This window comes from Ostrinia nubilalis, chromosome 2 (genome assembly GCF_963855985.1).
Source record: "Ostrinia nubilalis chromosome 2, ilOstNubi1.1, whole genome shotgun sequence".
NCBI lineage: Eukaryota > Metazoa > Arthropoda > Insecta > Lepidoptera > Crambidae > Ostrinia > Ostrinia nubilalis.
Window position 1 is genome coordinate 14,990,058 of NC_087089.1, and position 22,789 is coordinate 15,012,846.

At 39.3% G+C, this 22,789-nt stretch overlaps 1 protein-coding gene across 2 annotated transcripts in view; it reads left to right on the plus strand.

Moving 5' to 3' along the window:
• Window positions 1–22,789, plus strand: part of LOC135084867 (FERM, ARHGEF and pleckstrin domain-containing protein 1-like) — a 61,940-nt gene that overhangs the window by 11,186 nt on the left and 27,965 nt on the right. For both annotated transcript variants that reach the window (XM_063979607.1, XM_063979611.1), the window contains exons 4-5: window positions 20,318–20,422; window positions 20,628–20,771. In XM_063979607.1, the coding sequence (XP_063835677.1) occupies window positions 20,318–20,422; window positions 20,628–20,771 (249 nt within the window). The remainder of the gene's footprint in view (window positions 1–20,317; window positions 20,423–20,627; window positions 20,772–22,789) is intronic.

The following is a 22,789-nucleotide window of genomic DNA, read 5'->3' on the forward strand; positions in this document are numbered from 1 at the left end:
CTGTTGGGAAACTCGATTAGGTCTTCGAGCATTGTGCCGAGTTCTTCCAGCGATTCCGCCCTAGTACGCAAAACTGACGGCCGATGGGGCAACAAGGTTCTGGAGTGGAGGCCACGTATCGGAAAGCGCAGCATAAGGCTGCCATCCACAAGGTGGACCGACGACCTCATAAAGGTAGCAGGAAAGCGCTGGATGCAGGCCGCCACCAACCAGCCATTGTGGAAATTATTGGGGGAGGCCTATGTTCAGCAGTGGACGTCATAGGGTTGAAATGATGACGATGATGACACCGCGTGGTTTTGTGAGTTGTACATCGGTAATCAAAAAGGAACAAATTACAAGCATATTCAAATTTTATACCACTGTCTAAAATTTTTGTAACATGTGACTTGAATGACTCTACAAATAGTTCCGCCAGTATTGGTTGAAGGAGTAAAAGTTTGTTTGATACCTGTTTTACAAAAACACTTAAATTTTTTGCTAGTCCATTTCCATAATTGGCCCATTTTATCAGTTACCAAAATGCAATGGTTACCCATAACATACAAAATAGTTTTAAATACTTCAATATTATAATTTTAAGAAGTGTTATTTTGTACTAAATTAAAGATTTTGATTAAAATCATTATTTTACTGTATACAATCGAGAAATTATACGAATATAACCAAATATTTAAAATTTATAACACATAAACTCAATTCCGATATTAATATCGGAATTCCGATATTGAGATCTAATATCGGAATTGAAAACCTTCCGATATTACATGCCCTAATTTAAATCATAGTATGACAAGAGTTATTTTTATGTGCAGAAATACCTGATTATTTACGCGTATTGTATGTATTAGCGTGTCTTTTCACGCAACCTTAGTACGGCAAGAATATGGCTCTGATAACTTTAAAAAAATATTATTATGTAAATTACATAAATTCAAGTGAAGGATCTTAAAATAAATAATTTACAAATACAAAAATTAGATATTCTAATATAACTCAGATTTTACGTCCCCGTAAAGTAAGGAAGATCCTTTAAAAGCCTTTAGCGATGACCTATAGCGATGGATTTCAAATGACATCACGTTGGCTCACTGATTGTATTGTCTTGCACTCAGCATCTAGAAAACCACTTGTAAAAAAAAAGAGATTCCAAGATTATTTATTCACTGAGATAGTGTGGTACAGTAAATGAGAACTGATAAAAGTCTAGACAGTATCTACATATAATCTGGTCCTCTAATCGCGTAGAATGAAATAAGAAATGTTGTAAAATACCTGGGCCTTACACCCGTATTCACAAACATTACTATTAGCACAGAATAATAATAAGTACTACGTACAGAAGTTTTACTTCGCGAAGGTATTTAAAAAAATGTATGCTCAATGTCATTATTAATATGGTGTAATTTAGCCTGTCTCAAGAGTCAAGCACCATTTTGTTGACAGACGTCAGTGATCGGCACTGCGCCGAAGCTATAGGGCTGACTTCGGTAAAGTGATGTGACGTGAGGTGCCTAACTGCGGAAAATGGCGGAGGAAATACATGATTTAGGATTTAGCATGAATTATCATGAATAATATTAACTACTTATTTACCTCTTAGTGTCTTGAGGCAACTTAAAAATTAAATACCTACTGCACAGTATTTAGTACACCATTTTCTTTATTTTCTTCCATCATACACAAAAATACGCGTGCGAGAGTCAATGTTCGCTGGTATGTGAGGCCTTGTCGAATAGTATCCTGTAGGTGGGCCATCGTGCGTGTTTTGTTTTCGATGTAAACTCGCGGAAATGAACAGGCCTGCTATTAGGTCTCACAGTGCGCGTGGAAGCACAGGCTGACATACGAACCAATCACAGAGCTCTATTCAACGCTGTGCGTTCGATTTTCTGCTTCACATAGCAAGCATCGGGCGTTATTCTCATAGTCCGGGTGCCATATTTCCCCGAATGTTTTTGTTGCCATGTAGTTGGTCCACGCCCACCGCATCCATCTTAGACCTTGTCCCTTGGGAGACGCGTGATAAATCATACACCCACGTTTACCTCTGCCTTCCCACTTGAAGCTATAATTACAAGGTTACAGGAACTTTGGTGGCGTTAGAAGTTAGAACAAATCGGAGCATTGTTTGTGATTCGCAAAAGTAAAATCTTCGAGTAAAAACTCGTATTATAAATATTTTTTTACATTTTCACGCAAAACGTACTGAAAGGATTTCATTAGAATAACGTAATTTATTTACAACCATAATATTGAGTATTCCAACCGGGCAACATGGAAAGCATTGGGGGAGGCCTATGTTCAGCAGTGGACGTCCTATGGCTGAGATGATGATGATTATTGACTATTCGCCAAATTATCACCTTAACTGTCAAATAAGTGTTTTTCTGTGGCAAACTGTATTTCAAACGGACAAAGCCACTAGAAAAAGCTCGTAAGTCTATATTATATCTCTATACCATGCACTGAAGTGTCGTCGATTAATTGTAGCATGAGCTACAACGCTACAGAATAAATAAAATGAAACACCGCGGCACCGTAACACTACAGAAGACAACCAAGTCACAAATACTAAGGGGTTCTTGAACGTCTCTTGAATCATCAAAAGTGAATGAGACCTCTCGCTATAGCCGTGAGTATAGTGAGTCGTGATTATTGTGATCGTGGCTCTGTAGAGTAAGGAAATGCGATTTCAATTTTCAGAACGCTCTCTTTTACTCTCACGATTTTAGTACTAAGTGATAGAGATAAATAGAGAAATTGAAATCGATTTCAAACGTAAATAACGACTGTTTGCAACTTATCAAATACCTAGGATTCGGCAGCAAATAGCACTTTAATTGAAAATACATATAAGTGAGGAACTATAAATAATGACGATCATAAGTTGATTTCGTGTTCTACTCGTTAGTTTCCACTGTTAATGGGTAAAATGAATAGTTATGAAAACTTAAATTTAACTCGGAACTTGCATTTGCCGGTTTTTCAGTTTCCCAAGTAAAAAGTTTCAGTAGCAAGTGCAATATATTCCGCCCGAACAGTTGCATAAGAACGGTGCAGTTCCGTGCAATCTGTTACAGACACCGGAATCCTTTTGGACAGTGCCAAATAGTTCTGTGATTGTGGCACTCTGAATTTTTTCCACATTACCATTTCAGGGGTAATTGGTGACGGTTTATTTCTTTAACTTTTCTTTCTTTAAATAATTAATCTTTAGTTTTGCTCTGGTAAATTAGATAGGGTTGTGCTCGTTCGTTTCAGCCGAATGACGTCCACTGCTGGACAAAGGCCTCCTCCAAGGTTTTCCACTATGAACGGTCCTGCGCTGCCCGCATCCAAACTCTTACGGCGACCTTCGCCAGTAAATTACTCCATGATGATGGTAATGGTAGATGTAATGATTTTCTTCAGGGATATTTTGATTCGTAATCTAATTCTAAAGTTCAGACCGTTATGAATGACTGTCACGTGTTATTTTTGCAACGATGTGCATTTGTTGTGGCAACAGGCCAACATGATTGCTATTATCTAATTATATTGTTAACTAATTGCGCTTATGACATGACATCATTATTTCTTTCTGGCGAGAATTCTAAGCTCAGTCATAAATATCAGTAAAATACTGACCCGATATTAATTCTAAATGAACTGCTAGCAGCCTTGAGGACGTATTTGCATGTCGTCTAGATGATAAAATATGTAAGTGCTGAATTCGTCTGTATACATAAATAAATAAATTATGAGATATGAATAGTAACTGGTTCATTGCTTGCAACTTAGTATGTCAGCCATTTCTCATTTGTCAATAAGTTATACTAGGATCTGCGTTATTAAGTCAATTCAAGACTGAACTTATAGTCCAGTCAAATTAGACATGAACCCTGCAATAATTCGCATACAGCTGAAAATTGGTACGAATGTTCGGAGCACCATTATGAATTAACTGTGAAAAGTCCCCATCGATCCGACGTGTGCTAAAAAAAAAATTCAAGGTCAAAGTTAAAAAATACGGGTTTTTGAGATTTTCAGCCAAACGGTAAGTTTTATCACAAAAATATGTATGACAAGGTTTAAGACCATACAATTATCTATCAAAATTGTCTATATACTTTCTCCTAAGAGTCAGCGTTTCTGAGATTCGATGATCAGAAGAGTCAAAAAAGTGTTTTCTTCATAACGGTCTTACACATAAATCCAATGTGATATCGCCTCGTGCCACGACTCAGCATTGTATCATGATGTGTTGTCGACGTCGAATATAAAATAATCAACCTCAATGTCGTCTGTCATCTTTAATTATCGAAAAATGGGTGCAACTTTGACGAAGGACTGCACCGTGAGTTTCTAAGATACGAAGTTTTCGTGTCTATTATGTTTAAGAGCTCTTATATGCACACGTCACTACTCTACTTGTAACTCTATGGTCATTCTTTTAGCCCGACCAAGTTAGACAGTCCAGGTTATAATAATTCACATAGAGCTGAAAATTTGTGTGAATGTTAAAAACACCATCCTAAATGAAATGTCAAAAGTCCCCGACGATCCGTCATTTAAAAAAAAAGTTTTCGAAGTCCCAAGTTTTTTGCATTTTTTGGCCAAGTAGTAAATTTATCATAAAAATAGATAAGAAATAATGGTAGATCATAAAATTATCTATTAAAATTGTTTTGACCCCTTTTTCCTAAGAGTCACCGATTATGAGGTAGAACGATTCAAAAAGTTAGTTTTGATGTTCTCGTTATATGCCCATGTTTCCACAACACCTATGAGGGTTATTTGGCGAATTTTTTTTACCAGGTTTCCCCAGTAGGCCTTTTTTAAGATGTATTTGTTATCCTGTTCAATTCAAAACTATTTTAATAGAGTTGAAGTTGTGGACTTTTGGAGTAGTTAACAGAATGCGAATTCTCCAACTTTTTGCATCGTTACCACATAAACGGTGACTCTTAGGAAAAAAGGGCAAAGACAATTTTAATAGATAATTTTATGATCTACTACTATTTCTTATCATTTCTTATGATAAGTTTACTGTTTGGCGGAAAAATGCAAAAAACTTGGACTTCGTAATTTTTTTTTTCAAATGACGGATCGCTGGGGACTTTTGACATTTCATTAAGGATGGTGTTCTCAACAATCACACAAATTTTCAGCTCTATGCGAATTATTATAACCTGGATTTTCTGACTTGACCGGGCTAAAAGAGTGACCATAGAGTTACAAGTAGAGTAGTGACGTGTGCATATAAGAGCTCTTAAACATAATAGACACGAAAACTTCGTATCTTAGAAACTCACGGTGCAGTCCTTCGTCTAAGTTGCAAACATTTTTCGACAATTAAAGATGACAAATGACATTGAGGTTAATTATTTTATATTCGACGTCGACAACACATCATGATACAATGCTGAGTCGTGGCACGAGGCGATATCACATTGGATTTATGTGTAAGACCGTTATGAAGAAAACACTTTTTTGACTCTTCGGATCATCGAATCTCAGAAACGCTGACTCTTAGGAGAAAGTGTATAGACAATTTTGATAGATAATTGTATGGCCTTAAACCTTGTCATACATATTTTTGTGATAAAACTTACCGTTTGGCTGAAAATCTCAAAAACCCGTATTTTTTAAGTTTGACCTTGAATTTTTTTTTTAGCACACGTCGGATCGATGGGGACTTTTCACAGTTAATTCATAATGGTGCTCCGAACATTCGTACCAATTTTCAGCTGTATGCGAATTATTGCAGGGTTCATGTCTAATTTGACTGGACTATTAAGCTTTCTGTAACTCCAGTAAGACTAGTTTAATTTGTCGAACTTGTAGACTAAAAAAAAAACTTACATCTTCAGTGTTCTTGAACTAGCTGAATCAAAGATAGAGCAGCGTTTTTTATTAAAATAGTTTCAGAACTTGTAATTTTAAAAGCATACCAAACCTCAATCTCAACACAAAATCTATTCTTGCAACGAGCATTCTAATCGAGTGCATTCTGCTATGGACAGTTGTAGAATCTGTGCATTCTACCGTGCACGTTTCAGCGTTTCAGTTACGTATACCGTTTCAGTTGCGGATCGGATGTGAATGCTGAATGCTGAGCTGATAAAAAGGGCTACCAAATTGCGAAATGGCATACTTTGTTACAGTTGCACAGAATATTGCGAGTTTTGTTCAGCTATCTTTTTGTGTCCTCTTCATTACGACATGAATGGGTTCCACATCCGTGTGATCAAAACAACACATTCTGTAAAATATAATATTTTATTTTAGCCTTATTAGGTAGGTAGTTTTAGGGGTACCAGAGTGTGTTAATCCATCCTTCACATACGAGGTAAATTGAGTTGAACTTCTGAGTACCCAAAATTCTATCATCATTTCCTCCGAAAAAAGGTTCCAGTATGTAGAGACTCCTCTATCCGTTACGGAGCTTTAGAGCACTAGAGGGCTTTCGGATAGGCTGTTCATTAGTTACAATACTTCCAATCCACGCGCCTTATCGTAGGCATTACGGAATGTACGCCTTTGTTCACTTTTCTAAAAAATACCGTGCAAGTTAAAGTTTACTCTGTGATAAGATAAACGGACAGCCGAGTCACAGGTTGACTAATGTCTTTTTGAAATAAGCTTAAGTTTCTTAGTTTACTCTAGATAGTTAGCTTAGCATCAAGTTTATGTTAACTTTAACTTAAAGACCAAAAGACCTGCGCTTTTCAGCGAAGTCTGAATGTCGGTTTATGTATTCAGCTATTCACGTTTTGTTTAGCCACAATGTAAAGAATTTACTTTGTCCTTAGAAGGCATTACTACGAAAACAGAATTTAGTCCTCGTTGTTTCTGAGTCTTGTGTTCTGATTCTGGAATTCTTCAGTGTATTTATAGCCTGATATTCTGTCGTTACGTAGCCTAAGGCCTTCCAAATCCCAGGGATCATTAATTTGGCTTTCGACTGGAACCATTTAATATCGTTGCATAATTTACGTCCATACCGTACCTACATGTGTAGGTTGGAACAGATTAGCTTGAAGACATTTTAAGTCTTTTTTCATAATAATATGACTTTTTAATCTGTTATCAAACGCGCCTTAAAAAAAGTGGTTTGCAGTAAAATGATAATAATATGCAAGAATAAACTAAGAACTTTTTTCTGAAAATGTCAGTCATTGCATTAGCAACTCCTGCGATTAGCGAGGTTATGAACTGTCTGAAAAAGTATTTTAGCTAACTGGACAATTCAATTTTCAACCGACTTCAAAAAAGGAGGAGGTTCTCAATTCGACCCGTATGTTTTTTTTTTTTTTCTATGTTTGTTACGCGATAACTCCGCCAATTATGATCCGATTTGAAAAAATCTTTTTTCGGCGTATAGGTAATACCTCAAGGGTGGTCCCATTTAAATTTAATAATAGAAAAAACAACCCCCAAGGGTGGGAAATTGGGGATGAATTTTTTTATACGCAATATCTCCGCCGATAATAAATCAATTTGAACGATAATTTTTTTGTTGAATAGGTATTATCAAAAGGGTGGTTTCATGCGAATTTGAAGAAAATATTTCACCCCCAAGGGTGGAAAATTGGGGATGAACTTTTTTATACGCAATATTTTTAATTTTTAGTTTCTTTTTGTGTTCACGCATTTGAAGTCGGTTTTATTTTTTTAAAAAGTTAATTATGAATTAACTAGCCCTGTAACGTTTTAGGTTCAGCTTTGCAACTCACGCTGCCTCAAAGCTTTAGATTAGCCCAACATCAGCTGAATTCTCTACGCTTTCGATAAAATGTCGGCGATGTTGATTGTTATTAAAGCAGCTTTTAACATGTAATCTACCAAAGAATTCATGAAGCATGTCCTCCATGTTTGCCTTTGAGTCAGTTTGTAATTTATCCTGTGTCGCACGCAAACACGGCAGCACCTGCAAGATTATCATATTTTCCGGGCAAGTTCCAGATTAATAACAACTGTATCAATATGCAATTTAGTAGCCATTATAAAGTCAAGTGTAAGCATAGAATAATAATATACTTGGTGGAAAATGGCAATATCTAGTCTCATTAATCAAAACTTTCAATTGAATATAATTGCTGAAATAAATAGCCTATACCTAAAAGTGTTTTTTCTTTAACAGTCTTTTGTGAAAATACTTTTCATTGAAATAACTTGAAAAGGTAAAGGTTGAATTGAATTTGAAATTCAGTGTCTCTTTTCAATGCCTCAACATAAATAAAGGCAGATAGTTTTAGAACTAGTTTAGTTAGCATAATCTTTACGATACTTGTTTACGATTGTTTCACGCGATTTACTGTTGCTCGTATCGTATGTTGTGCGAGTAACGTGTAAATCTCTGAAATATTTACGAAGCATGCAATACACGTTTTCTTGAGCAGATTAGCAACTCATGCTGCGTCACGGCCTTCGATCATTGAGGGCGACATGAACCAAATTACCGCATTTTTGCGATTTTTATACCTATGTAATAAGTTGCTTACTTATGGCGTTTTATATAGGGGAAAAAAAAGGAAAAGGGAAAAAGTTTCATCATCTCAGCGATAGGACGTCCAATGCTGAACATAGGCCTCCCCCAATCCATTCCATGTTGCCCGGTTGGTAGCGGCCTGCGTCCAGCGCCTTCCTGCTACCTTTGCGATGTCGTCGGTCCACCTCGTAAATGTTCTCGGAAAAAGTTTGCTGTAACAATTATTTGTGAAATTAACACTGATCCACATATTCTAGTTGTGATTGTATTGCTATTATCTTTTCATTATCGTAGTCCAAGTTTTCTCAAGTTATTAACGCTAGCGATTACCGGTATACATTAAACGAACACCATAAAAGATACCAATCTCAGCCCACGCCCAGTTTATTCAATCGTAGTCCAAATAAATGCGGTATGCTGGCCAAACAGCGATCGCAAGAAAACATATTAAAGGAAGATAAGGAGCACCCGGAAACTGGAACAATTTAAACAATCTGGGGTGTCTCTGGAATGCGGAGGAGTACTGTATTACGTATAGCCATAGCGAGTTCAATCTAATTGGATTCGGCTTGGAAATTAGCCGTTTACATCACAATTGAATACAGTTCATTATTGAGGCGATTTTATATCGATAGCTCAACGGTGGAGGTATCAGACTGGCCCACTTGAGATCCAAGGTACGTTGATTTAAATCCCTCCGGCTGGACTATTGTGGTGAACTCAGGGCCGTTTTTAATCTACTAGGGGCCCTGGGCATTTAAGGATTAAGGGGGGCCCTCATCATCTGGAAAAAGGTCTTATTAGCAGATGGGGGGGGGGGGGGCCTGGGCACGTGCCCAAAAGTGCCCAGTGGGAAAGAGGGGCCTGGGTGAAATCACACGTAACACCTAGTGTATTTAGTTAACACGAGGGGCTAACGGGACAATTAGTAATATGCAATGCAAAATATCCTTTAATTTGACTTTTAGCTACAAACGCTCCTTACTATTTTAGACTGAATCTTATTACGTGGTCGGTATTTTTCTTCGTTAATGTCCGCTGTTTCGCTACACCCCAGCGATCTGTCTCTTAGAGATAACCCGAGTTATGCATTCGCCCTTACCGAGCGTGCCTGGCGTCGCGCCAGACCTCAGAAGCCTCGCCCGGTCAGTGCCTCACTGTGTTGTTGTGCTTATTGATTGTTTCTAAGATGCGAAACGTCAAGGGACATTATTCGGTTCTTCTAACCGGATGTAGACCAACCAAGTAAGATCGTTTCTAACGAAGAAGCGCTATGGCTAAGTTATTATCATCATATTTTTATGACGCATCTTCACATGTACTTGCGCATATTCCCCGCAGTGCCGCTGGACTATTGTGGGGAATCCACTTGTAACACATAATTAACCAATAACTTGAATTTACTTTGCAGCTATGTTCTACCATTATTTCAGTCTCGAGATCGATGTTAAAAGTTTAATTTTTGACTAACAACAACTTTTCAAGTTACCTTCATTTTGAATTCCATTCATCCAATAATTCCACTCCACTTAGGTATGTTGTTCAATTTGTGAGAAATACTTTTACTCCCAAGAAATTCTCGCAGATTAAAAATCCCACTGACAAAACATCCCGAGGGGCTTCTAAGTTCACCCTCGTCTTATCTGTCGCCTGATCGTGTAGATAAGCGACTTGTGCAGGCGGCCTTATCGCTGGCGCGTCGCCAGGGTTTGTAAAAAGCCTTAGCCGGTCAGTTTTGATTGCCCCAACGATGCTGTTGTTCTTTGCTGTCCCCCCACCGGTCAATTTGTCGCTACAGTACCGTAGGGTTGCCAATATTGACGTGCTAAGTAGAGTTCTTGGTAAATAGAATCACAGAATATTACGTATCACATCAGCTCAGACATCCAAAAAGCGGGTGAGTCGTTACAACAGATGTTGATATTGTGAATCTGCTGATTTACAAAAGATTGTGTAGAACTACACTATTGTACGACTATTTTTATGTTAGAGGAATGTGCATCATAACTTCATAAGATTCTAGGAAATATTGTCGGCTAATTAGGAATTGAGTACTACTAACGTATTTTAATATACGCTCCAGTTTAGCTAAAAGAAGCCTTCAAGAAATAAACCGCTATAAAAGCAATTGCGGTTCTATTCAGTACTGAATAACCAACAAATTATCACTACTGATCGTCCAGCAATGCCATTATATCGCCCAGACCGAACTAGCATCCCTAATACCATTGCGAGTCGAGCTCCTAATGTTAATTCCCTGATTTATGCCCGCAACTTCGTCGGCCTAGCGATACACACTCGGTGTACTATTCGATGAGGTTATCTAGTACGTAATAAAAGTTTATCTTTATTGCCCTTGTCATAAAATGGGGGGTGTTCTCTTTTGGGCTACGTGTGAGATAAGCTAGGAATGTCTCGAACTTGTGTCTTCAATAGAGAATTAAAGTCATGGTAAATAGGGTGTACTCGTATTACTATTGGGGGTATTGATTTGGTTAACAGTTTGAAGCGACGATATTCTAATGGTGTCGGTGTTGGACTCACAGAATCGAGGGTTCGATCCCCGCCTTCGCTGGAGTATTGGTGAACCCACTCGTAATATAAGCATATTTAGCTTTAGCACGAGGGGGTTTTCTTTAAAAAGACAATGCCTATGATTTTTAGATTGGAGACTTAACTTAAAAGTTGAAGTTTTATTGGGCAGACTCTTGAAATAACTGAAATGGCTCTAATGCAGTGCATTCAGACCTGCAGTGTGCCATAAATACTCCAGCAGCAACTTCCACTTAATAAAATCTATACTCAGTTTTCCGATATCCACCTCGCAGTCGCAGGTCACCTTGAGAACGACCGTAAATAGCTGTAAGCTAAAATAAAACCGTGCCCTAATTGTTTACTTACTTCAAGAACACAGGTTTTTATAACAGCGTGGCATTAAACACCTGTATCCCTACAGGTGTATAAAGGACCTTAGGGGAATGTATTATGCATAATCATGAACCATCTCGTGATGATGAGCATTTGACTTCTTCGTAATCACTATACGGCTTTATGGAAGTTGATCCAAATGTTCCAAATTCGCCAGTAAGTACGAACATAGATTTGATAAATTGAAATCCGATAATTTTGACGTAAAATCAATGGGAGCCTGATGCGATCTCCTCGAAAGCTTCAGCTGATAGTGTCGTCAAGTGTCGTCAAATGTCCCGATGACTAATATGAATGAATCTTGATTATAGAGCAAAGAGATATGCCCCGAACATCAAATTCAACTGCTGATTTACGCAACGTAATCATCGTTTTTATTTATTAGCTCTGTCAGTGTTTGCAAACCATTCAAAAATGAGTACGCAGCGTTAGATCGATTCGCCAGATGAGGTAAACAAAATGAAAAGCTTTGCATAACATCGGAAAACAATACAAGGTCAGGTGGTTTATTATACGACCACTTAAGGGTAGAAAGTCCGCTAAACCCGATATTATTATAAAATTGAAATTTTACACGGTGTTCCTATCAATTTGATGAGACGGCGACCATAATGAAATTGTGTTTATTTTACTTGTGATAATGTTTTTGTACGAAAAAGAGTAAAAAGTTATGACCCAAATTCCAGACTTCATTGGAATTTTAACAGTTGATTAATCATAAGGGGCTCACACCTTAAGGCCGGGTAGCAGAGAAAATGGCGAAAATGAGGTTTTCATTTTTCATTTTTGAGGTACTAAACAGTAAAATTAAAGGCTAAGATTTTTATTGGGCATAGTTGAGGATATTTTCTAGGGCTATTAACGGATGGAAACACGATTTGATGAAGTTGACTCGATAGAATAAATTCCCAAAGTTACCTCTATTCGTTTTCTATTTATGGTTTTATTTTTAAAATAAGCGATTTGAGATTCTAAATCTTTTACTAAACTAAAGTTCAGAAATAACTTGAGGGCTTTTAACGGATGAAATTTTTATATTGCGTCTTATTTAGTTACTATGTTAAAAAATGTGGAAAAATCGTCCATGACGGCTTGGACAATCTCAATCAGTCGCGCGGTGGCGCTTACGGAGGACGGACGCGTGTCAGTTTTTTGGACGTGACAGTTCGCGATTTGTCAATATTTTTGACAATGATGACTTTGATGAGTCACAGTATAATAATATCAGTGTTACTGGAGAAAGCTTAAATTTTTAAAAATTAAAAATTATCAATTTTGTCTACCTATTGAAATTTAAATCGTTCGCATCATTTTAAACGAAGACTCTACTCATGATACATAGTACATTCCTCAAATATGAGACAAAACCAATGAGTTAAAATTACATTTTAATAGTACCTACATACAATCGTCCTTTGTCCAGCAGTGGACGTCATTTGGCTGAAAACGAACGAACGAACATACAATCGTCTTACACTCTTTAGAAGAGCACACTGACACAAATCTATATACAGGGTGTTAGGTAAATGGGTATATGAGCCGACACTAGCCCATGTTAACATGGTCATATAAATGGTATGGTGAAGTCAGAAATTGTATATCATCATTTTATTTTATTTTAATTTTCATACAAAATAAATTTTATAAATTCAGATTTGTATGAAAATTAAAATAATTAAAATGATGATATAAATTTTCTGACTTCACCATACCATTTATATGACCATGTTAACATGGGCTAGTGTCGGCTCATATACCCATTTACCTAACACCCTGTATATAAAAGAAAGTCGTGTTAGTTACTCCACTTATAACTCAAGAACGGCTGAACCGATTTAGCTGAAAATTGTCAGAGAGGTAGTTTAGAGCCAGGAGAAGGACATAGGATACTTTTTATCCCGTTCGAAATAAAAAAAGTCTGCTTATTTATTGCCATTAAGGCGGAACAAAGTTCGCCGGGTCAGCTGGTAAATAATAAAAAATACTGTCTAAGGTCTGTAGCTAAAAGTCTAAGCTGTAAGATAGAAGAATCTTCTAGCCAAAAAGATGGCAGATGCAGCAGATGTCAACGGATTTAAAACTGGAGTTCATATGACTCCTTGTAGACTTGAGTCTCTAGAGCGTCCCTTCCTCCACCATGCGTAAGAATTTTCACAAAAATACTGTCTAAGGTCTGTAGCTAAAGGTCTAAGCTGCAAGATAGAAGAATCTTCTAGCCAAAAAGATGGCAGATGCAGCAGATGTCAACGGATTTAAAACTGGAGTTCATGTGACTCCTTGTAGACTTGAGTGTCTAGAGCGTCCCTTCCTCCATCATGCGTAAGAATTTTGACAAAAATACTGTCTAAGGTCTGTAGCTAAAGGTCTACGCTGCAAGATGGAAGAATCTTCTAACCAAAAAGATGGCAGATGCAGCAGATGTCAACGGATTTAAAACTGGAGTTCATATGACTCCTTGTAGACTTGAGTCTCTAGAGCGTCCCTTCCTCCACCATGCGTAAGAATTTTCACAAAAATACTGTCTAAGGTCTGTAGCTAAAGGTCTAAGCTGCAAGATAGAGGAATCTTCTAGCCAAAAACATGGCAGATTCAGCATATATCAACGGATTGAAGACTTGACTGGCACCACCTTGCAATGTCATCCTCTCATTGTTACCTGTAATGTAAATTATTTTTAAAATGTATTTAAAAAATAAAATGTTCGTTTTATTACTTCAATAATCTGACCTCTCAACTCAACTACACTACACAAACACCTTTGTTCGCAACTGTACTGACGAAACCTCGATATTATACCGTTCATTTAAGATGGCAAGCTTTTTGCTGCGGTAATGCACTCCAGGTAACCGTGTGTGATGCTTATTGCTCATAGTGATTTTCGATACAGAGCCCCGTACATACGTTATACATAAATTATGGAAAGAACACCCAGACCAATACAAACAAATATGTATGCAATTTTACTATGATATTTTTATTTATTAATAAACAAAAAGACTGAACAAAATTTATGCGTGTACTGATTAATGTAATTAACCACATGCAAAGCTTTGTGAATTGCAACAACTATAATTTATTATCCAAGCTCTAAATAATCGCTACTACGAGTAACTGATCATAAAATGTTTTTCCAATCGCTCAAGCTCCCGAGGATCTACCGATAGGTCGGGTGACGTAATCTTGAAATTCTTTTAGCCGGCGCGGAACTTCCGGAAGGTCGGGTGACGCCACGCCTCTTTGAACCGTGTTTACTGTGGCAGTTATATTCTATATTTATTCGATTCTAAAATATATTCCCAAAAATTTTGAGTTGTTTTAATTTGTATCACTTGGATATGATTTGTATTAGAAAGTGCTGTGAGTGTGACGCTTGAACGGAAGGAAGTCAACCTAACCTAACCAACTGCGTATTTCTAAACTGCGTATTTCTATACTGTGTAGCCGCGAGAGCTCTTTGGCGCGCTGTCTTCGGCGAAGTATTGCGCGCGCAGATTTTGACAGCGCGAAATACCTACTTTAGCAGAAATACCAAGCCTTAAAATATACCAGCAAGTAAAACTATGTGTCATTTGAAAACCTTGAAAAGTGCCTTGACTTATTGGAGAAAAGTCCCTTGATGTGTTGCTGTGTTGGAAAACTATAATGCAAACTATTTATGTGATAACCGTGGTTGATGGTGTTTACCGATCATAATAATCATCATCGCCGAAAACACTTCACAAACTCAAATACTTAACCACAAAACCTATTTTTACGGTTAATCACGTTAAACTTCTTTATCTCTGAGAAAACATTTCCACTTTGCATACTTGACCTGAGATAACATCCTTGTGGTTTGGGAAAAACCATGGTCTTTATTGACGATTAGATTAAACTAATGTTTTTGAGAAGATCTCAGAAAACCGTCGATATGAAAAAATATAATAGAGTTTTATCATAATACTAGCTGACCCGGCGAACTTTGTTCCGCCTAATGGCAATAAATAAGCAGACTTTTTTTAATTTCGAACGGGATAAAAAGTATTCTATGTCCTTCTCCTGGCTCTAAACTACCTCCCTTACAATTTTCAGCTAAATCGGTTCAGCCGTTCTTGAGTTATAAGCGAAGTAACTAACACGACTTTCTTTTATATATATAGATTTATAACAGCGAGATAAGTAGGCGAAAAAACGTGAAAGATTTTTTCCTTGCAGCATTACACACACACTGACCGCCGACAGTTTGACGTATCTATACAAAGCACACATTGATCTGATAAGGACGTACACATAAAAAAGATAAATAGCGAATGGAAGAGGGGTCTTCTCTTAGTTTGCGTCATATAGTATAAATATACATTTATATGTATTGTGTACTGACCCACCTAAATCTTCCTAAATAGGTCGGTTGTCTACGGTAATCAACGCGCTCTATAAATTCAGCCCACGTTCTCAAATCTGTGGGCCGAGTGACCAATCATGGACACTAATGATGGCCACACGATCGGTTGCACTTGATGACCTGATTTGGGCATGCATTATGATTATCTATTAATAAGGATGATAATCGGAACCTTCCTGTTGATCCAATGCAATCCAAATAAGTTTTAGCAAGATTCTGCTGTTGTGCTTCCTACATTTTTGTTTGGTTCCGAATTAAGTTTGAGTCTAAAATGACTTCATTGGGCCCAAATCAAACTACATAACATTGATTCGCTTTACACAGGAATATGGCTGTAAACTTAGGTCTTACACAGATTCCATTTATTACCAGACCGGATCAAAATGCTCGCTGCATATGAAGCCTGTTCCAATTATCCGGGCCAGTGGAGTATTCCGACGATTCCAACATTCTATCATTCCGATACATGTACGGACGGCAGCAGATCAAGCTATACATTTTTGTTGCAAAATAGCCCGTAGCACAACTACATAAGATGCAACAATGTAGCTTGATGTGCTTCGGTACATGCATGAAGCAGGGATTACGGACGTGTTACGATTGAAGTGATCCTCATAATGGACCGAGCTCCCCTCCGTGCGGATTGTTAGACCTGCAGTTATTCTCTATTAATTCAGGTTTTAGATTTACCGATTTATTTACATGTACTTATATTATGATGATATCATAGAGTTCGAAGACAGTGACAGACAGAGGTAAATTGAGTTCTCTCTCCACGGTTTGATTAGAACTTGGGCTTGAGAATCAATTGGATTGTCCGAAAAAAAAACCTGAATTCGTGCTTCTGAGATTTCGACTGTACTCAGCATTGTAACCTCATGAAAAAAGAAAACACATTTAAACTAAAATACAAACATAACTATAACCATTATTTTTACTGGCCGGATGCATTAATATTTTTATCTTCCGGTAGTTTGAAGTAACTTTGGTAATACACTGAACCATTTATCATTAAACTATTTTCAATTTTGCAGTCCAATATATTCATACCGCAAAATATAAATCACATTTTCATAAAAATAATAGCGAACTCAATAAAATGAGCTCAGTTTCTGGCGGTTGAAAGTTTTTGGCTCAATTTAAAGGATATTACGTGGTTGACCTATTTGCGGAGTCAGTGCCCTGATGCAGGCTCGGGTTCGCGCGTGCGTTTACATAATAGACAGTGTTGCCAAGTGTTTTAATTTTTAATGACATCACAGTTAAGGCTTTATTTCGTTTACCTTGCTGTGACAAAGGCAGGAGACCCTGACGCTTCTTCTGTCTGGTGGAGGATGAACTATGATTGCATCGTTCGAAACTGGATTTGGCAAATTTTTTCAATACCTTTTTGATGTGAACCCTGTGTTTGATAGCCAGTTTTCTAACCTTGAATTGGGTGACAAGTTTTATCAAATGATTTTCGAATGTATCCAGTCCAATCTCCAGTGAGAAAGCTTTGTTTTTCATAGATCCTTCGTTTTAGCGTTAGTGCTACTGTTCACGCGTCACTAAAGTATACGCTTGATGTACCGCCAGCTTGCAACTTACATACAAAACATCACATTGTTGTGTAGGAGCGCTTAGAGCACAAAACTAATTTAAAAGAAGTCAATATCACATTGCAGTGACATCACGGACCTTCGATGGAAACTCTTTGTGTTGTGAACTCTCGTTTTTTGTTTACACTGAGCTACGGACGCCTCACAGTCACATGCAAACGTAATTGCTTTCAACAAGTAAATTGTATTGTGGTCCATTTATAACGGCTCGCTCATCGCGGTGCATTCGTTCAGCGCAACGTAAAAACAAAAGAGTGGGCAATATTCCGAGTTTTGTTGCGGAAAAATGGATACGCTAAATAGGGAAGCAAATTGAAACGTTAGTTGTGATTGGGTTGATCATTTTGTATTTGTTTCTGCCATTCTGTATGTTTCATATCACTTTAATTTCGTTACGAGCCCCTGTGTCTGCGGGTGTCTATGGGCGACGGTATTCACTTACCATCAGGTGATCCGTCTTCTCGTTTGCCTTCTGTCACATAAAAAAAAATGACAAAATGCGGTAATTCTTACGTGAAACTGAATAACAAAAAACTACACTATCTCTTTCTAAATAAAAAATGCATTTTAATGTCAATATACTTCTTTCATGTTTTCCGAAGCATAAGATGACATATATTTCTGACTTATAAAGTCGTGATGGTCACCCATCTACTCCCAACCACAGCAACGTTTGCTTTACACCGATAAATTCTAGCTTGTTCACCGTGATGTTATTTTAACCCGACGAAAGTAATGAGTTTAGTTAACTAGCCGTGAATTATGCAATTAAAAGTCCCCATCAACCCGAGCCCTGAAGGGACAAAATGTTACATATAATGGCACCTTATGTTCTCACAGTATCCAACGAGAAGTTTAAATTACGGCATGCAATTACATACTGGTACGAACGTTGCTAAGTATTAGTTAACTTGTTTTATTACTTCATATTATATATTTTCTTCGCATTTAATTTTTAATCGTACGGAAAACATACTCGTAAAACAATCATTAGAAGGTGATGGTTGAATCCTCAAAACGTTATACATTTTCCAGCGAAAATGTACTTTCTGTAAAACACTAGATTTTTACATCTAGTTTTTTCTTCTTTCATTCCCTTTTATGTGTTCTTGGCACACATTTTTAATGTGTTGTATATTTAACCAAGACAGCTTGATTGGTATTAAATTAGTTTAATTCTACGTTTAAGTGTTACATTTTTCAAGGTACGTTAATAAACACATAATTGGCAGCAAGTAGAAACACAATGGCCTATTTCTACATACAATAGTTCTACATTGCTGTCGATCGTTATTACTTGGAATTTGAGACAGCCTGCTCTACCATATTACTATAAGAAATTATGTCTATTAGTTTGAGTTGTTTGGTAAAAAGATTGGTTTGCATTAGCGGAGAGTTTCATCATTCAAAAGTTTATGCTAAAAAATGATGATGAAAACGGTGGTGATGATGATGACTTACTGAGATGGTCGGTAGAAATTACTTAACCGTATACGATGTAAAGGCTAGCACTGAAGGAGTCTATCTCCTTTTCCTCCCTTAGAGCTCCCAGTCCTTCTGTGTCTAAAAAACGTCATAGAAACTACGCACATCGAAATATTATTATTCTATGTTTCTCTTACAGGCTCACTGTAAGTCCATTTCATCTTTACAGAGCTCGCCTAATTTGTTGTACCGTTTCGAAGCGCTCTTTCTTGTTAATTACAAACGGTTTTCGATACTTCGACGATAAATAAACGATGTTTCGTGACCGGTTAAAATAATGTTCGTTTAATGCAATGTTACAGTTGAGCTCGGCTCGGAAAATGAGATACTTTTATCGGTCTAATTGGGCCACTTGCACATACCTAGTACATATTGGAATTTGAAGGCCACTAATGCTTCGAAATTCCAAACAATCTAATATTTTTATTGGCCATCGGGACTAAATTCTTTTGCAAGCTTCATAAATCAGTTGATTCATCTTGTAACCTTGTTTGTAGGTTGCAATGGTGATGTAAACGAATAAACAATAATATACTTCCTCAATTTCAATATCACCTTCTATTCAATCATCTTTCCTCAAAGAAGTCTTTCATAAGAAGTCCAATTCAAAGTACAAATGACTGTTTTGTCTACATTTCGTTGTTCAACTCCTCAAATGTCTTTATGTCTTACATGTCACAGCAATATCATTGAATTCATTTACATGGGAAATGACCATTAACTAAGGTAGTAACTAAACTTTTTCAGCCCCAATGCCCATCCTAACCTGTTAAGTCTAACAAGCCGTAGAACAAAATCGAGAGCTCTAACCTGTATCGTTACACACTCGACGCGGCTATTGTCATGTCAGCCGAATGGCCACTTGTCGTTCATGTGCCATTGTCATGCATTGTTGCAGTCGAAGGTGCTTAGCCGCGAGTTGTTCTTGAGTCTCCATACCCATCATCCTAACATTTTCTACCCGTTAAGTCAAACAACTGTAAAACAAGAAGCTATAACCCGCATTGTTACACCCTTAGCGCGGCCATTGATGTGTCAGTAGCTCGAAATTTGTCGCTTACATGCCGTTGTCATGTCAGTTGCGAGGTATGGCACTTGACACACGTGCTATTGTCGTGCATTATTGCAGTCCAAGGCGCTGGGGCGCGTGCTGTTGGAGCAGGTGTGCCGGTACATTAACGGCTTTCTTAAAATTAAATAACGATTTTTCGGTCCCAATCCCAATATTTTATAACGGATGGAAGACGTGACACTTGTCGCTCATGTGCCATTGTGCAATTGTTGCAATCGAAGGTGCTAGAGTGCATGCTGTTGTTTAGTTCTTATACCCACCATCCTATCATTTTCCTTACCCGTAATCCCGTCGTGTCAGTAACTCGACACTTGCCATTGTCATGTCAGTGAGGTATGGCAATTGATTCACGGGCCATTATTTCATTGTTGCAGTCGAAAGCGCTGGGGCGAGTGCTGTTCGAGCAGGTCTGTCGACAGTTGCACCTGCTCGAGGCGGACTACTTCGGCCTGGAGTACCAGGACACCAACAACACCAGGGTGAGTGAGAGTTACCCAGTGAACGATGTGATTCCGTATGCTTAATTGCTTGCCTCATAGACCTCTGTGAGCTTTCATGTTGTCACTAAATATGTATTTTAAAAAATTCTTTATTACTTATACTTAAGGGTTAAAGCGTTCTTTGTGGAGTCTCATTCTGATTGAGATTATTTGCCAAGTTATTCTCATTGTGAAACATTCGCAGTACTGGCTAGACGTGGAGAAGCCGATGTGCCGGCAGCTGGGGCTGACGATGCTGGAGCCGACGCTCCGCTTCTGCGTCAAGTTCTACACGCCCGACCCTGCGCGCCTGGAAGAGGAGTTCACGCGCTACCTGTTCTGCCTGCAGGTGAGATGAGTCACTCTCGCTGACATAGTGTTCAGTACTAGTTGTTGAGGAGCCGATGCGCCGCAGCTAGGGCTGACGATGCTGGAGCCTGGAGGAGTTCACGCGCTACCTGTTCTGCCTGCAGGTGAGCCGGTCACTCTCGCTGACATTGTGTTCAGTACTGGCTGGACGGGAGGAGCCATGTGCCGCAGCTGGACTGACGATGTTGGAGCCTGGAGGAGTTCACGCGCTACCTGTTCTGCCTGCAGGTGAGCCGGTCTCTCTCGCTGACATTGTGTTCAGTACTGGCTGCACGTGAGGAGCTATATGCCGCAGCTGGACTGACGAAGCTGGAGCCTGGAGGAGTTCACGCGCTACCTGTTCTGCCTGCAGGTGAGATGAGTCACTCTCGCTGACATTGTGTTCAGTACTGGCTGGAGTGAGGAGAGATGTGCCACAGCTGGGACTGACGACGCTGGAGCCTGGAGGAGTTCACGCGCTACCTGTTCTGCCTGCAGGTGAGCCGGTCACTCTCGCTGACATCGTGTTCAGTACTAGTTGTTGAGGAGCCGATGCGCCGCAGCTAGGGCTGACGGTTCTGGAGCCTGGAGGAGTTCACGCGCTACCTGTTCTGCCTGCAGGTGAGATGAGTCACTCTCGCTGACATCGTGTTCAGTACTAGCTGGAGTGAGGAGCCAATGTGCCGCAGCTAGGGCTGACGGTGCTGGAGCCTGGAGGAGTTCACGCGCTACCTGTTCTGCCTGCAGGTGAGCCGAGTCACTCGCTATCATTGTGTTTTGTACTGGCTGGTGAGGAGCCGATGTGCCGCAGCTGGGCTGACGACGCTGGAGCCTGGAGGAGTTCACGCGCTACCTGTTCTGCCTGCAGGTGAGCCGGTCACTCTCGCTGACATTGTGTTCAGTACTGGCTGGTGAGGAGCCGATGTGCCGCAGCTGGGCTGACGGTGCTGGAGCCTGGAGGAGTTCACGCGCTACCTGTTCTGCCTGCAGGTGAGATGAGTCACTCTCGCTGACATCGTGTTCAGTACTAGCTGGAGTGAGGAGCCAATGTGCCGCAGCTAGGGCTGACGGTGCTGGAGCCTGGAGGAGTTCACGCGCTACCTGTTCTGCCTGCAGGTGAGCCGAGTCACTCGCTATCATTGTGTTTTGTACTGGCTGGTGAGGAGCCGATGTGCCGCAGCTGGGCTGACGACGCTGGAGCCTGGAGGAGTTCACGCGCTACCTGTTCTGCCTGCAGGTGAGATGAGTCACTCTCGCTGACATTGTGTTCAGTACTAGCTGGTGAGGAGCCATATGCCGCAGCTGGACTGACGATGCTGGAGCCTGGAGGAGTTCACGCGCTACCTGTTCTGCCTGCGGGTGAGCCGGTCACTCTCTGATATTGTGTTCAGTACTGGCTGGAGTGAGGAGCATGTGCCTCAGCTGGGCTGACGATGCTGGAGCCGACGCTCCGCTTCTGCGTCAAGTTCTACACACCCGAGGGCTTAGTGCGAGTTTTTTTTAGTGAGCGCGTCAAAAAATGACATTAAATGTATGACGGATTGTACAGCGCCCCTAGCGGGAAACTTTCAAAAAGTAAAATTTTCATACATTTTTTAAACGCGCTCACTAATGAGCGCGTTTGATATAAACTCACATTCAGCCCACCGACCCAGCCAGACCGTGGAGACAGGAGTATAGGTAAAAAATCAAAACGTCTATTAGCTTCTGATAAACTGGAGATTCGTGTTCCTACAGCGGAAACTTCATGACGCGATGATGATTAGTAAGCAGTAAGTCCTTTAGGGGCACTTGTAGCCTTACCTTCTTCTTCCTCGGTCCCTCATTGATGAGGATCGCGACCACATAATAGTGTTCCTCCACAGACTGCGGTCATAAGCTGTGTGGACCGCGCTTGTTGACCTGCACGCCCTAAATATGCTTAGCTTTAGCGTCCTAACATTTTGACCGTGAACTTAGACCATTTATGAGCCTTGCACCGGTTAACAAATTTTTTCTTCTTTTTAATTTCAACTGTTG